At 30.8% G+C, this 15,726-nt stretch overlaps 1 protein-coding gene across 5 annotated transcripts; it reads right to left on the bottom strand.

The window, feature by feature from the left end:
• Window positions 1-8,007: 8,007 nt before the first annotated feature.
• LOC7487692 (uncharacterized) lies at window positions 8,008-14,215 on the bottom strand. Of its 5 annotated transcripts, none has more exons than XM_052446478.1 (8): window positions 13,155-14,215; window positions 12,957-13,066; window positions 11,805-12,016; window positions 11,623-11,714; window positions 10,677-10,779; window positions 10,385-10,527; window positions 10,009-10,135; window positions 8,008-8,331 (listed from the first exon to the last, which is right to left on the bottom strand). In XM_052446478.1, the coding sequence occupies exons 1-7, from the start codon at window positions 13,374-13,376 to the stop codon at window positions 10,037-10,039; spliced, it is 981 nt and encodes a 326-aa protein (XP_052302438.1). In that variant the 5' UTR covers window positions 13,377-14,215; the 3' UTR covers window positions 8,008-8,331; window positions 10,009-10,036. The 5 variants fall into 5 exon arrangements, with proteins under 5 accessions (XP_052302438.1, XP_052302435.1, XP_052302436.1 ...); XM_052446475.1 differs by lacking the exon at window positions 8,008-8,331 and adding an exon at window positions 8,585-9,203; XM_052446476.1 differs by lacking the exon at window positions 8,008-8,331 and adding an exon at window positions 9,754-9,791.
• Window positions 14,216-15,726: the final 1,511 nt, after the last annotated feature.

The raw sequence follows: 15,726 nt of genomic DNA, 5'->3' as shown, positions 1-15,726 counted from the left end.
ATTTCTTCTCCAAAAAGAAGCCAGGAATGGAATATGGCTGAATGTATGCACTCTTACTAAATAGTCCATGGCGCGTGTTATGCTCCAACAAGAAATCAAAGGGTAGCAGGAAAAAGAAAAAAAAAGGAAGAAAGGAAAATGTCATATTTTGAATGGAGAATTAATGGTAGTAATTGTCAAGGTGGTGGCATGGTGGAGTTGGACCAATGCTTACATTTGCAATTTTAAATTGCAAGTTGAAGTTTGAATCCTTGAAATTAAGCAAATCAAAAGGACTTTATGATCTTTACTTTTTGAATTTAGCTCCTAATTAATTTGACAAACTAATTGAATTTCTACCTCGAGAAATATACATATGAAGACCGGAGAGAAAGATCATACTAGTAGTTATTGAAAATCAATATGCAAAACCTTCTACTCGTTGTTATCCTTGAGAGAAATGATACATATTAAAGAATTATCTCATCTTAAAATCTTGAAATGCCAGATGAAGTTGTAGGATATGATTTATATTAAAAACTCTTTGAAGTTGAAATTTGCACAAACTCATGTAATATTATGCTATTAATTAATTTTAATTAGAAAAGAGAATGTAAATCATGTTATTCAACTCATAACCATTTAGTAATTAAAACTCTGACATCATATCAAATCTACTTTTGGATACCATTTTAGGCTCTCACTGCTGCAATTTATGCCAAAGCTATCCCAAATTTACCGCCCCATATGTTTTTATTATGTAAAATTTGTATACCTTCACAAATACCAGTACAACAAGTTAACTTTACAGTATATTTAACCATGCTCTAATGCCATATTTTTAATATGAAGCAAATACTCTTTTGATTTGTTATTTATTTAGAGAATAAGGAACAAGACACACACAATACTAACTAATCTAACTTAGAAAAATAATTATACATTAAATAAGGAACCTAATAATTAAGAAATTAACTCTAAGTTCCTAATATGAAATCAGGAAATCTTAATAATACTCCCCCTCAAGTTAGTGTAAAAATATCACACATATCCAACATATTTGAAAACTATAAGAACACTTAACTTGAACAAGATAAAGTAGAGGTTATTTGGGCAACTAAAAACATGTTATAATTTAATGATGAAATGACTACAATAGAATCTAAATTTAAAATATTAGTAAGGGTTAAAAAACTTTATTTGGTAATTTGGGTAGAAGTATCATTAACAATAAAAATAATTTTTTATGATGATAAATTAAGAGGTGAACATGTGTAGAATTAAATTTCATGTAAACTATAACACTAAAATAAATTATCCATGCGCTATTAGAAACAAGTACATATATAAATATTTAAAACCTTATCATCATTATTTGCAACTATTACCAATGCTGAGGTTTTTTCAGCAATATCACCTCCTAGCTTTGTTTCAAAAATTGGTATAGTGGAGGTTTTCTTGAAATTATTATTTTATAAATCACAAGTATGATTCCATCATTGCGAATATCCCACAAGCTCGTAATATCGACTTTTGGTATGACCCATCTTATTACAATAATTTTATTGGTAAGTAAATTTGTCGAAACCATTATTATTCTTTGACTACTTGGGTCCAGTTCAGTGCGCAGTGGTTGTAGCAATTTTATAAGTTTTATATGACTTAGCAATCACTTTTTTCTATCTATCATTTCATCTTACAATATTTTGATGAATTTATTTTTTATTTTATCTCTTTCTCTCTCTAATTTGAGATTGAGATATCCAAATCAATCACAAAACAAACAAAAATAATTCCCTCCTTTTTATGAATAATAAAATTGTGATTATTGTTCATGGTTAAAAACACTAGTTAGGCTGCTCCAAATCCAATCTCCGCCATTCAAATTATAGTACGTCACAATGTGAGCGTTCCTAAAAAAATTTAGCTCAATAAAATCACAAATAACTCTAATCAAAGCATTTGATCAAAACTAAACATATCCGCAAATCACTATTTCAAGAAATTGCAAATTCCTTGGATCTCTCTATTTAAAATAATTAAACACAAACACAATATTTTTCTCTTAATGTATCAAAGAGAGAAAGATTTGATTTTTTTTTCCTAAAGGATTCAAAGACTTCAAAAAAAAACGACAACAATAAGGGGAAAAAAAATCAAGAATTCAAGAATTTTAGAAATGTAGCTTTGATATAATGTTAAGGAATTATCTCGGCCTAAAAGGTTAAGTTTTTATATAAAATCTCAAGATATGATTTATATTATTTTTTAATAAAATGGATTTTTTTAAATTCCACCTGCAAAATTGAAATTGGTCTATGGTCAATTCATTAAAAAAGAAATAGAATTTCCTCATGAAAACAGACTTCTTTCTTCTTCTTTTTTTAGAATTAGTTATATAGAAAAAAACCATGTTTATATCCAAGTAAATAAGAACTGTGTTGATGGCTTCTTAGATTAATCCATACCTAATTAAAATATTATTCACATGCTCACAACGGCACCTCGAGGGAGCAGGATAAGCCAGCATGATTATATAAACTCATACCAACATGGAAAACTATCATATATTTAAGCTTTAAAAAAGGGAACGAGCACAACTTTCTGGCTAAGATCGGTACAACGTTTCTAAAATCGATGTTTCTTTACACTCGAATGGATTTGAAGGGTTTAGAAACACAGAGGACCATCTTCACATGGATTCACATGCCATTGTTAATGAAGTTCGTACAATTATTTGACCTTAATTGTTACATTCATGCACACAACATTCTATATATTAGTGTTATTAGCAATAAAGCAGCAGTGCCCTCTCGCAGCCCTCCTAGGGTTAATAATTAATCAATGTCTTTTGATTAAAATAATCTCCCCGGTAGCTCCTCCTTTCCTCGCACTGGTTCACTTTCTGAAGTGTTGTTTCACCAGCCGTGTTGAAAGTCCAACAGCACAATTAACTATAATACTTTGAAAAGGAATCCACAAAACCCAGCATTAAGCCGATGTGTGGACCACCAGATAAAGCCTAATTAAGTTACATGATAATGAAAACAAATTGATTAATTTAATCACAAAAGATGATGGAGAATCATGCATCATCGAGGAAAAAGATTGTTCATATTTACTTTCCACGTCCTGAATGCTGGAAAATTTCTTAGTTCGTCGCACGCAATTGACGTGGAGTACACGTTCTTCCCGGCAGAATTATTTGTCTTTTGACCTAACTCTCCACGAAAGGTTGTGCTTCATCGTCAGGATTATGTATATTCTTTATAATATCATCTCATTTACACTAATCGGGAAGCGTATTTGTGACATTGAGGCCTTCTTACCGTTTCTTTAAGAATTAATTAAGCATTAGTATATAATTATTTTTCATAACTCTAAGTGATATATGACCCCGGCATTGCTCAGTTCATGTAATGACATGAACAATATTGTCACCAGCTTTATAAAATATGGTATCAGAGTTTTAATAACTAAGCGATCATGAATTTAAATTTCATCATCTTTATTTATTTAAAAAAACTTAAGTACAAAATAGTGTGAGTTTATACAAGTTTCAAGCCCAAAAAATTTCACTTAAAGAAATATATTAGAAAATAATATAAATTATATCTTCAGACCTCACCCAACAACTCATAGTCGATAATTACTAGCCTTGTTGAAGAGGACAAAAAAAACTATAATTATCATGAATAGGCGTGAGTTAGTTAAATTATCTAAGATAAGTTATCTAGAGAAAGAGTGAAAAGAACAAATTCATGACATGTAAATCAAAGTTTCTCTTTGATCATTTTCTTAACATTAATATTGCCATGATTGTTCTTGTGCTCCAATTTTAGGGAATAGTTAATGATCGGGTTGTATTTCAACTTATATTAGCTAGCATCTCTTTTCTTTGAGTTTGAACTTCTGTTTTTTTTTTTTTAAATAAAAAAATAAAAAATAAAACTTCTTCTCATCAACATAACCAAGCATGCATGGAAAGTTTGCAAATTCCTTGTTCCTGAAAAGTAAGCTAAACTAATTAGAAGCTAAACTAATTAGATTTTAAATGCGATGCAGGGTGGAAGTATAGCAAACACATGTTAATTAAACATGATTAATTAAGCTTTGAAACATATAAATTTATGAAGTCCATTATAAAACCTTCTAATTAAGAATACGCTAATAATCCAAAGGAACGTATAATGAAAACAAATCAGGATTTCACAGACTCTAAAGTTATAGCTACACTATTCAGATAATTTTGATTTAATAAACTCTAAATGTCAATAACCCTTAGTGTTAATAGTGTATAGAAATGTTTAAACAACAAATTAAAGTACTGGCCTAACAATTAAAATCCAAAATAAATAAAAATTTGAAATATAATTAGAATATTTTTTCCAATCTTTTCTCTATCCTCCCAAAAAAAATACATATTGGTCCTCTTTGTTTTTGATGTTTTGATTTCAGTCTTTATTCTTTTAATTTTTATTTTTTTAATTTAATCCTTCAATTATAATTTTTCGTATATTATTTTATTTTCACATATTGTCATTCTTATTTCTTAGGTTTTATAATCATTTAAGAAAAAATAATTTTAATTAATGATAAAGTGATATGAGAATATTCTTGATCATCACATAAAAAAAAACATAATTTATTGATAAGAAATTATAATTATGAAAAGCCATCACCCCTTGAGCTCGAAAGATGAGGCAGAAATTTGATCCCTCCAAGGTTCAACACTAGCTTTTTCTAGTTTGCTATTTCGCAATTATTAAACAATCTATATTCAAATATTGTTCTTCGCTTAAATCCTAATTATATAATATTGTTATTTTTAAAGGGAAATTATCATGACAATCTAATTTAGTTATTTTTTTATTTTTTTTATTCTTTTAAAAATTATAGTTTACATTCTGTTGTCATTGATAACCCTGTCATGTCATTTTCTTATTGGTATGGTTGTGTAATGTTGGTGGTTCAGTTTGTCACTATTAAGCTTCTTTTCTTTTCTTTTTTTTTCTTTTCCCCTGAAAATTATAGTTTTTTCTTCTTTATTGTTAGCATTTCAATTTCAGTCCTTATTCTTTTGATTTTTAAAATTTTATTTTGGCTCTTTTATAGAAGTTTTATTAATCTTCAATTTCATCATTCAATCCCAATTTACCAAATATTATATTCTCCAATTTTAGGCCTCATTCTTTGAATTTTTTTTCTTAGCTCTTTTGTAAAAGTTTTAGTGATTTTAATTTAATTCTTCAATTCAAATTGATAGTAATATGTTTTCCAATTTGATTCTCATTGTTTTAATTTCTAATTTTTGTTAGTCTTTTGTAAAATTTATTATTCTTTTCAATTTCACCATTTAATGACAATATTGTTTTATTTTTTTATGTCATTTCAATCCACGTTCTTTTGAATTTTTTTTGTCATTTTACTAAATTGGTTTTTCTTTTAAATTTCACAATTCTAAATATATTTTTTTTAATTTTGATCTTCATTCTTTTAATTGTTATTTTCTTAATCCTTTTATATAATTGAAGTTTTTTTTTTCAATTTTATCCTTTAATATTTAATTGATTGAGAATTGAACTTCATGGTTATTCTAGATTGGATACTTCAGGTTTGATGGTCCGGGTTACAAGTTTGAAAAGTTAACATAGGTTTGACAGGATATCATAGGTTGGCTCGGCCCTGTTTACCGAGGTTACAGGTTTGTCATGCTAACTCGGGTTGACCAAGACCAATTTTTTATGTCATTTATTTAACTTTTTTTTCTTCCATATTTAATAGGTTGTAGATCCATTTGCTATTGTTTTTTTTTTTTGTCTAATTGAATCAAAACCAACTTATTTGTTCTAGTCAGGTCTATGACTCGATTCTTGTACTTTAAAAAAGAAACACGTTTGTAACAACTAAACATCATTTTTTTCACACAAAAAGATAATTCATCCTCATGGCGAAGCACAAGCACCAAGGTTGTCATGACCCAAATTCCAAGCCTATGGTCAGCAACGCAAAAGCAGTGACAAAAAAAATCCATCTACGCTAAGCCTCAAACATGTTTCTCATAAAATAAATTTTATAAAATTTCACAACATTTCATAAACTTTCAAGATATTCTTCAAAACCAATAAAAAAAAAATACTTGTTACAATATAAAAAATCAAACTTTAACTAAACAAGTGTAATAATGAAGCACTCTAAGATGTTAAAACAAGACTAAAAGAAAAGCATAATGGAAACAAGTAAGGCAAACCAACCAAAAGTGAAGAAGTATGAACTCTTAACAAAAACTAATAACCTGAAAATAATATTAAAAAGAAGGAGTGAGTTTAACCAACTCAATGAGAAAATAACTTTTAATATACATAGTAGATATTATAAATTTTAAGCCATATTTATATTGATATAATAGAAGAATAAAACTATTATATATATATATATATATATATATATATATATATATATATATATATATATATTAAGCATATTAGTATATGGTAGTGGAATACATGTTAGGTAATAGACGAAAACCCTAAGGTTCTGATAATAGACGAGGTTTGCGGACCCGATAACTGTAGGAGAATCAGTTGTCATAAGTTAGTGTCTCTCTCACGAGCTTGGTATATAGACTAATTAATATATGTATATAGACTAAATACTCTATACTAGTATGAAGTTTCTAACAAATATCCCGATATCAAGACATAATAGATATTCGAATAATTGTCAAAGTAAATGAATGTCATATTGAATAGAATTTAATTCAATAGAATACGAGCACATATTCAATAATTGATGAGTACTCGAAAAATAAAGCAACATATATATAAATATTCAAGAAATAATCAGTTATACTCCTTATATAATCAATATATTCATGTTTATATTACATGCATATTAAAAATTATTTCACTCATCCGGAAAATAAAGGTAAAAGACAAACAAATGTAGAACTAAAGATTACTAAGGATCATTAGAAGGAATATTAGCAGAACTTATATCGAATACAAAAAATACTCAAAAACAACTTGAAACAGATAATATAAAAGATTACAACTCTAAAATTAGAGATCAAAATATAATTATAAACCCGAAACAAATCCACATGATCGATCTCGAATATTTTTCAAATTGACCGAACCTAAAAGAACCGATCAACCTTCACTGCTTGGTTGACCAAAACCATTAGACCAACTGATCGACCTGTTTAGACAAATCGATTGACCGATTGATTGAGATCTTAGAATCTCAATATGTTAGTCTTTCAAAATTGCAGATCCTAAAAATTCAACATGTTTCTCGAGAACTCATAAATTCAGTTCTCATATCAATTCGATTTAATCCAAACTAACAACCTAAACATTAATTAAACATCTTAAATCATCCGATAGAATCAAGCATAAAAACATCAAGATTTTACTTTAGAAAACCTTATCTCCAACTTCCACTTCTTCTTTTTTTTTTCTTCCTCCTTTCTCTTTCTTTTTTCTGCTTCCTCTCTTCTTCTTTTGATTCTGTCTCTCTCCTTTAAATAATTTTGGTTTCTTCTTTCTCATTTTTTTTTACCATATATATATTAATTATCCAATTTGCTCCTCAATCATTAACACTCGTAATAAAGCACACAAGGGCACCATTGACTTTTCAAATCTATTTTATTTTTATTTTTATTTTGGATATTACAAGTGTTATTCCTATAACTATTTCTTCACGATTTAGAATTGGTTAATCAAATTATCCTAGTCTTGTAAACAACAAAAAAATCCATTTCTCATTTTTCTTAAAAGGCTCCTAACCGAGGGAGTCATAAGAATAATTTAGACAAACCCAATATTTCCCACTTGTGCTTCAACATAAAAAAAAATATTGACATTTTCCTGTAAACTTTATATATTTTCATCCATTGAATATTGGATTCCTGAGCATTTAATTCCTTTGTTTTATTTCCTTTGTGTTTCTTTCTGTGCACACCCTGACTGAAACTATGTTGTGGTCAGAACATGAATATCGTCCACACTCTAGCTTCTGGGGTTATATATGAACATTACAAATTAAGCTCTAGACTACTCACGCATGGAATGTTAATAGAAACCTAGCCTAGGGGATACCAGTAATATTTTGCAAGACTTCAAGGGAGGTCTATGGTATTTGCCAAATTGATCAGCAACAACATAGAGTTTGTCATGGATATGATCAAGAATAAATAATCTTCAAAATTGACAAATTAAAGTGAGAAAAGACCTTTGAAATGATCAAATTTCGAAGGATCCTGTTTTCTTTTTTACTTAAATATATGCCCCTAAGGCCCTCCAGGAATATGGCAGCACCTGTCCATATCATGGCCCTCTGTTAATCCTGCAGCAGGGAGAAAACACTCCTGTATAGTACATAAGGTGTAACAATATTGGTGATCAACAAAACCTAACTCATCTCTGGAGGTTTATAAGTGGATTTACTCCTCATGTTAAAGGCTCAAATTCTAATGGAGACCACATGATTTTTTTTTTTTTTTTTTTTTTTTTTTTTTTTGTGAATGCAACATTGAGTGATCTATTTCAAATCCAATTCAGAAGCAACTTCACTTTGATGTTCAAAGTAAATCTCAAAGTACGAAAACTGATTCCAAGGATACAATTTTTCTTAAAAATATAAATTACTTTCCTTCATGTCATGTGCAGTCTAGTGAGAAAATAACTTCACTTAAGTTCCATGGAAGTTTTATTGTAGCACAACAATTTACAATCTTGATGTAGAAAGACGAACTATTAAGGAATCTAGTTGCCTACGTCCTTGGTTGAACTAGGGACAGGATGCCATGCACCCAAGATGCCCGATAGAAATATTCCCAGATCCAAATACCTTTCGACGAATTTAGGGTAATTATTATTATTACTATTATAGACTGTATCATATTTGTATCGTTGTTTGTACTTTGAGCACTAGCTAGACATCTCCATCATGCTGTCACCTACCGGAAAGTGGAACTACTGCTGGGATAGAATTTGTTTTTTGAAAATTTAATAGAGAGAGGGCAGAAAACCCGAAGAAAAGAACATCACATTCTGGATGTAAGAACCCAGAAATGCAATCAAGCTTTAGCTTCAAATAGCCAAAGGGAGCTTCTGTGCAGTAGGAAACTGCAACATCTAAGGAGTAGGCTTCAAGGAAGTAGGCTTGAGTCGACATCCATTCCACACACCAGTTCGCTTTTGCCACAGAAGTCAAAGCTGCCCTTGGCACAGAAGCATAAACGCATAGGCACGGTGAGAGAATCAATGTTTTGGTTTAAAGAACATGCTATTACAACAAAGTAATTAAATTTAATAATTAAATCCTGGTGATGCATTTTTAGCTTTATATATTATTTTATCTTATTGTAATTATTTAATGTGATATAGATAAATACTCCCTATAATTTGTATCTCTCCAGGATCTTTACTGGATTGTTTTCATAGTTAAATACAAATTCCATCTATTAAACCCTATAATAGACATCACATTCTCAATCTTTCTTGTAATTATTATAGGTTCTCGATATTTCCCCTCACATACAACTCTCTTTTTTAGTCTATCAAGTGACTTGAGCTCTAGGGTTGAGCCTTTGATGCCAAATTTTATTATATTTGATAGTTAAGTCTAGGTTTCATCCAAAATATACTAAGCATTTTGGTGAGTGGTCAATTTTCAGATTTATATTTTGTTTTTATGTTTTTGTAATTATTGAACAGTTTTTCTAAAAGAAATTATAAATTTGAGTCCCTAAATGAACAGTTATCCTGCCACTAATCAAAGTTTTCCCATTAATTGCGGCAATCCTGTCAACAATCAAACTGAGATTAGAAGATTAGGGAGAAGAAAAAAAAAAAGAATAAGATGCTTTCTCTAACAATTGATTCTACCTAGCTCTTTGTAAAAACAAATAAAACCCAAAACTGGTTAATCTCATCTAGACGTTACAGCAGTAAGGAAGCAACTTGTAACATGAAATGTATGGTGGGAGAACAAGAAGGTTTTATCTCTTGAAAGCTGTACCTCAACAAGTGACATCTTGACTGCTACTTTATGCGGGCTTTTGGAACTTCCCATGAACCCACACCCTCTGCATGCTCTTCCCTTTACGGCGATTCACAGACTTGACGCAACAATACTCAAGCTCAAGCTGTAGGTGCATAAGTGAATTAATGCAACAGTCAAAATATAAAGTATTTATGTTTAAGTTTCCAAGTAGTCAGGAATTAATCAACAACTTCAAGACTCGATATCAATTGAGTACCAAATAATAATTTCAGTTCCAGTTACTTGGTAGTAACCATGCAGGCCTAATAGAAAGTGAACACATACACCATAGAAATCTGGAATACAATGACAACTGTTTGCAACAGCCCAATAGAAGAGATAAAACAAGTACCTCAATGAAGCCTACACCCACAAAAAGATCCCTGACCGTATCCAAACAGAAGAAATAAGAACGAGTTCCATCTGATCGCATGTACTCACGGAACCCCACTCTCTTTTCTTGCTCAAACCGCAGCATAGTCATGTCATAGAGCCCTGAATGTCATCAAAACATCTGATAGCAGTTATATGAAGTAGTTGCAGAAATACAGTGAGCATATGGAAAGGACGAAAAATGGAATACAGATGCATGGTATTAATTAATCATTTGTCAATTAATGATCTTATGGTTGTAATTCTATTACCATAATCCCTGAAAAGTAGCAGGCCACCAGGCTTCAGGACAGAAAAGCACTCCATGATAGCTGAGGACATTTTTTTTTGGGGCACCGCTGATAGTGTGAATATCTGGCATAATACACGAGAAAAGAAACACCTCAATAAACAAAAGTCACTGCTTCCAACAAATTGCAAAACAAACTACCAGAACATGGAAATTCTCTGTTTTATTTTTTTATTTTGTTTGGCATTGATGATAATTCATTAATGCATGGGACACATGAAATGAAGCAATATACTACCAAGTATAGATCTCCAAACTGAAAACACTGAACATTACCTTTAGATAAAAAGAGAGGAGCAAGACTTGAAGTCATGTAAGCACATGCAAGAAGAGTATATTCAAGATCATGGTGGGTGTTCATTGTATGATGATTGAGACCGACAGATAAAAAACCAGATGGCATGATAAACTTTGAAACATCCACCTGAATCTTGTCTATGTTCTTAAACATTGTTTTCTCAGCTAGTTCTTACAAGAATTCAAAAAAAAATCTTTACCAGGACAACTTAAGTGATCTAAGTTATGAGAAAAAAATGACTCTTTTCTTTGTTCTTCTGCAATAAATTGAAATTTTTCCTCCCAAAGCATTAACCATGCCACACAAAAAAGTCATGATTGAACCAATACATGCAGTCCATGGTTTGCGCGCTTCCATGGTGGCTGCTGCATCTATTCTATGTTCCAAAGATCTTCTCTTTATTTCTTTTTTATCTCAAATAAATGATCTTTTATTGTTTTTTATGAAGCCTATTTTAGATAAATGTGATTTTAGTTATCCAAGAAATTTATATGAGATATACTATAGTAACTTATTTGCTGTTTTATTTTGCTACAACCAGATGCTACAAAGTGGGTCGGATGGATGTCAGTAACAGAAGAAAGCATAAGTAGCAAAAAAGAAAACATACCAAGCTAACAAAATCAACCCCACCAATGCAACAGCCACATTCTCTTGACAAATATGAACCACTCTTATCTGCCACACCACCCTCTTTAACATCTGAAGAAGCGAGCAGAATTAACCAGATTGAAATGTACCTGTGGTTACAGTATTCAAGGATGAAAAGGCAAACAAGAAAGAAGTACCAACCTGAGGAGTATTCTTGCTGTTTCAGTGAAAAACTTTCTACACAAGAATCACAAACCAACCATTTCGGGAACCCAGTAAAAGCAAAGTCACAGAAGAATGGGTGGAAACGATTTTGGACTGCGAATATATTAGTGGAATGAACAATCTCTTTAGCCCTCTCAAGAGTCTCACTGCTACAATCACAAGCATATACGATAATGTCCTTGTTGCCACTACAAAAAGAAAAGAGAAAAGCTTTTTAATGGACGGAACACCAGAAGCATGATTTAAGGTCTACTAATGAAATGATATAACCTGGTGAGTGCAACATATGAGGATTCATCCACGAAATATCAATGAAAGAATGTAACTAAGTTTAACACATACAATTCGCATGCAAGATGATTATCAGAATTCCCAAACACGAGTTCACATCTGCAACTTAATTACCGGTTAGTTGAATTCAAATCAAGGTATCACTACACATTCCCTGAATATTGCTGTAATCGATGGCACATTGTCACCAAAAAATACATAACAAATTGTTCATGACACAGAGCAAATAAATAGTTCATAAGAAATTATATCTAACATGGAGTCAATACCAAAAATGAGAAATTTTCCAATGTTGATCTTCCAAATGACAAAAATTATTAACAAGGGGCAGAAAAGAGAGAAAAAAATGTTGTAATTGTGATAATTATTATGTCATCATCAGGACCATTTATGGCAACGGTTTTGTTCTATCAGATTATCTTAAAAAAGAAAAACCCTATATAAGCCTACTTTGGTCACTATTGTGTTAAACATTTTTAAGAGAGAGATTTCCCCCCTTACAACTTTATCAAATGTGAATCTTCTTACAATACAAATCCCATTAGAATATGATTTTTTGCACCTAAGTAGGCAAGCCTATCACCAACATATCAATACATCCAAGCAGCCTATGTGAGGATTCAAACTCAAGACATGGGCATGAACAACTCAACCCAGGTTCTCACTTCAATCATTTTTAGTTTCTAGTAAAAAAAATGTTAATAAAGTCCAAAATGTAGACATGTGTAAAGTGAAAGAACACACTTGCAATTCCTATGTATAAGAACAGTTCCACAGAAAATCACAGCCTTAAAACAGACAAAGAAAGCAAAGTTGCAGTTGTTTTTATAAGGTTACCGTAAGATAGGAATAGCAGAACTGCCATTGCCACAGCCAACTTCCAAAACCTTCGAAAACTCTTTACAGGAAACCAACTCAGGGAATTCCTTCAACAAATACCTTCTCTCCTGCACTTAAATAACATAACCCATTTCTTTAAAATCAAGAAAATGAATCCAAACTCAATTGAAAAAAAATTAAATAGTAAGTAAAGACCTTGAAGAATTTGCCAGAGGAATGGCGAAGATGGAACCTTTTCCATGCTTTTGAATCTTCACTTACTTGAATTTCTTGTTGTTGTGAAGGAGGAGTACAAGTGAAAGGGAGTAAGTGGTATTGATAAGAAGGGTTATCTTCTATTTCTTGTCTTAGTGTTTCCCATTCAAAGTCTTTGGAGAAGTACTCTGCTTCTGCTTCTGCTTCTGCTTCTGCACTCATTCTGCCTCTTTCTATCCCGTATGCAGAGAAGCTATATATAACCCTAAAGGTTCGGTCTAGTTGCAAAGAAAGGATACTCCCCCGTTTTCTTTTTTTCTTTATTTTTAATAAAATATTGAGATTAGTATCCAATAAATATATTGAATTTCTTCATGAAAAGAAATGAATATCCATTTATTAGATTTTGATATTATTAATACTCTGAATTCAAAATTACTCTACTTATCAACTTTAACCGATCAAAAAATTTTAAATTTTTAGAAAATATAATTTCAATGGCGTTTCCAAAAGCAAACTAAATTTAATAGTCTGGACTCTGAATAGTGTTGATCTTGGAATCAGATGTGCTTGCAGGGGGTGATACAGCGCACTTACATTTCTTTGGTGGAGAAAAGCAATGAAGAAAAGACTGTCCCTGCACCATGGTTAACTGTCCAAGTGATAAGAAATTACCCAGCTTTGGTCCCAAGATCCAAGTCAACCCTAGCCATTGAACGGGGAGAGCTCTACTAGTGGCGGACCACTGCCTCTGAATGAAAAGGTCACTAAGGGCAGGGTAGTGGGATGTGCTGGTGGAGAATTAGAAACGAGGACAGATAATTCCAGACAGCCAAAGGTATAGTCGCCGCCTTCAGGCTTCAACAACCATCACCTCTTAGGCTATCGGCAAGGGAACACTGCCTAATTATTAGAGTAATCACAACAGGGCTTCATTATTGTGCATAATTTGGACCTTAAGGAAAAATGGTGATGATTTCCGAACGGGAAAGTTCAAAGTAACAAAAATCAAAACCACATGAGCACCCGTGTCATAAAACCCACCAAGGTCTAGCAATCTAGCTTTAGGATCCAATCTTAAATGATTCCACATTATCGTAGCATGTGCCTTGTCTCAAGCTACCATATTTCAAAAAAAAAAAAAAAGTAGTGTTGTTTGAGTAAAATTTAGCAAAATAATTGAAAATTTTATTTTGAAAATAGCGTTGTTTAAATAAAAACATGATTTTTATTTACATTTTTATTTAAAAATATAATTTTTAATCACAATTATATAATTAAAATATAATTCAGAATAGCATGTTTGATTAATATAAAAACCTTGTTTTTTTTTTTTTTTCCACAGCAATAACTCGTCTCCTCCCTACAAGACATCAAAAACAACTTTATATCCTCTACCAAAACACGAAAATCATATCCCTTTCATCTCCACTCGTTTCTTTAGTGTTTTTCAAGAAAAAACACACGCTCAATCTTTTTCTTTAGTCTTCCCCACTATGATCACCGCTACCACCAACTAACCGTTAACAAATCAAGGTAAAAACATTATACTTCTCTTAATTTCATGGGTTTTATTGTTAAATTGTGAGCTTTTTAATTTTGATTTATTATTGTTTGTGTTGTATTTTATAATTGGATATTTTATTTGAATCAAGATAATTTAGAGTTTGAATCATTTTATTAGGTATGTTTCTAAACAATTAATATTATTTATGAGATCAATTAGGTTGAAATTGCAGGATGGTCAAGAAGTCATTGTTGATCTTCGTGATTTTGAAGATGATGGACTTGTTTATAATTATGTATCTCGTTGGTTCACCTTATACTACGCTACACTTGAGATACTTAGAGAGACATTATGTTTGGATTATGTTGTGTTAAAGAATGAGACCGCGTTTATGTTGTGTTAAAGAATGAGACCATGTAAACGCTAGAAAATCATGCTATTAATGAAGTCAACTCATCGATTCATTGCCACAAACGTAGATAGACTAGGATATATATATATATATATATATAGAGAGAGAGAGAGAGAGAGAGAGAATGGAATTATGTTGTGTTATTTTTTTAGTTATGAGTTTTTTTCTTGTATTTTATTAAATTCTTATAATTGTTTTGGACTTGTCAGGTTGAGATTTTAATATTATTGTCTATATTATGAACATTCAAATTTATTTTAAATAAGTAGAGTTTAAAATCATAAATTTATAAGTGAATGTTCATCGATAACAGGTTATATGTAATTATAAATCAGACATTCACAGGATAATAAATGCGAAAATATTTATAAGTAAACAAACGGTGTCACATTAAGTTAAATTAAAAAAAACAACACTAACAAATTACATGGAAACTTTAATGCCATTTTTTGTGCTTTTTTAAATACAACAATATCCCTCCATTCTTGTTATGTGTTTTAGGAATTATTTGTATTTTTAGGGTTTGAATTTATGGTTAATGCTTAGGGATTAGGGGTTTGTATTTAGGGTTAGTGTTTAGGATTTGGGGTTTGGTTTTTAGAACTAGAAATTTAAGGTTGGGGATTATAGGTTTGGGGTTTGAATTTATATTT

This window comes from Populus trichocarpa, chromosome 13 (assembly GCF_000002775.5).
Source record: "Populus trichocarpa isolate Nisqually-1 chromosome 13, P.trichocarpa_v4.1, whole genome shotgun sequence".
Taxonomy (NCBI): Eukaryota; Viridiplantae; Streptophyta; class Magnoliopsida; order Malpighiales; family Salicaceae; genus Populus; species Populus trichocarpa.
The sequence above is the reverse complement of the archived record's forward strand: the minus strand, read 5'-3'. Positions and strand labels throughout refer to the sequence as shown.

Coding starts and splice junctions, on each gene's coding strand:
- LOC7487692 (XM_052446478.1), bottom strand. CDS start 13,376: ATGAGTGCAGAAGCAGAAGCAGAAGCAGAAGCAGAGTACTTCTCCAAA. Junction 10,780..11,622: donor GGGTTGATTTTGTTAGCTTG/GTATGTTTTCTT, acceptor GTATTATGCCAG/ATATTCACACTATCAGCGGT. Junction 10,528..10,676: donor GCTACTTTTCAGGGATTATG/GTAATAGAATTA, acceptor GATGACATTCAG/GGCTCTATGACATGACTATG.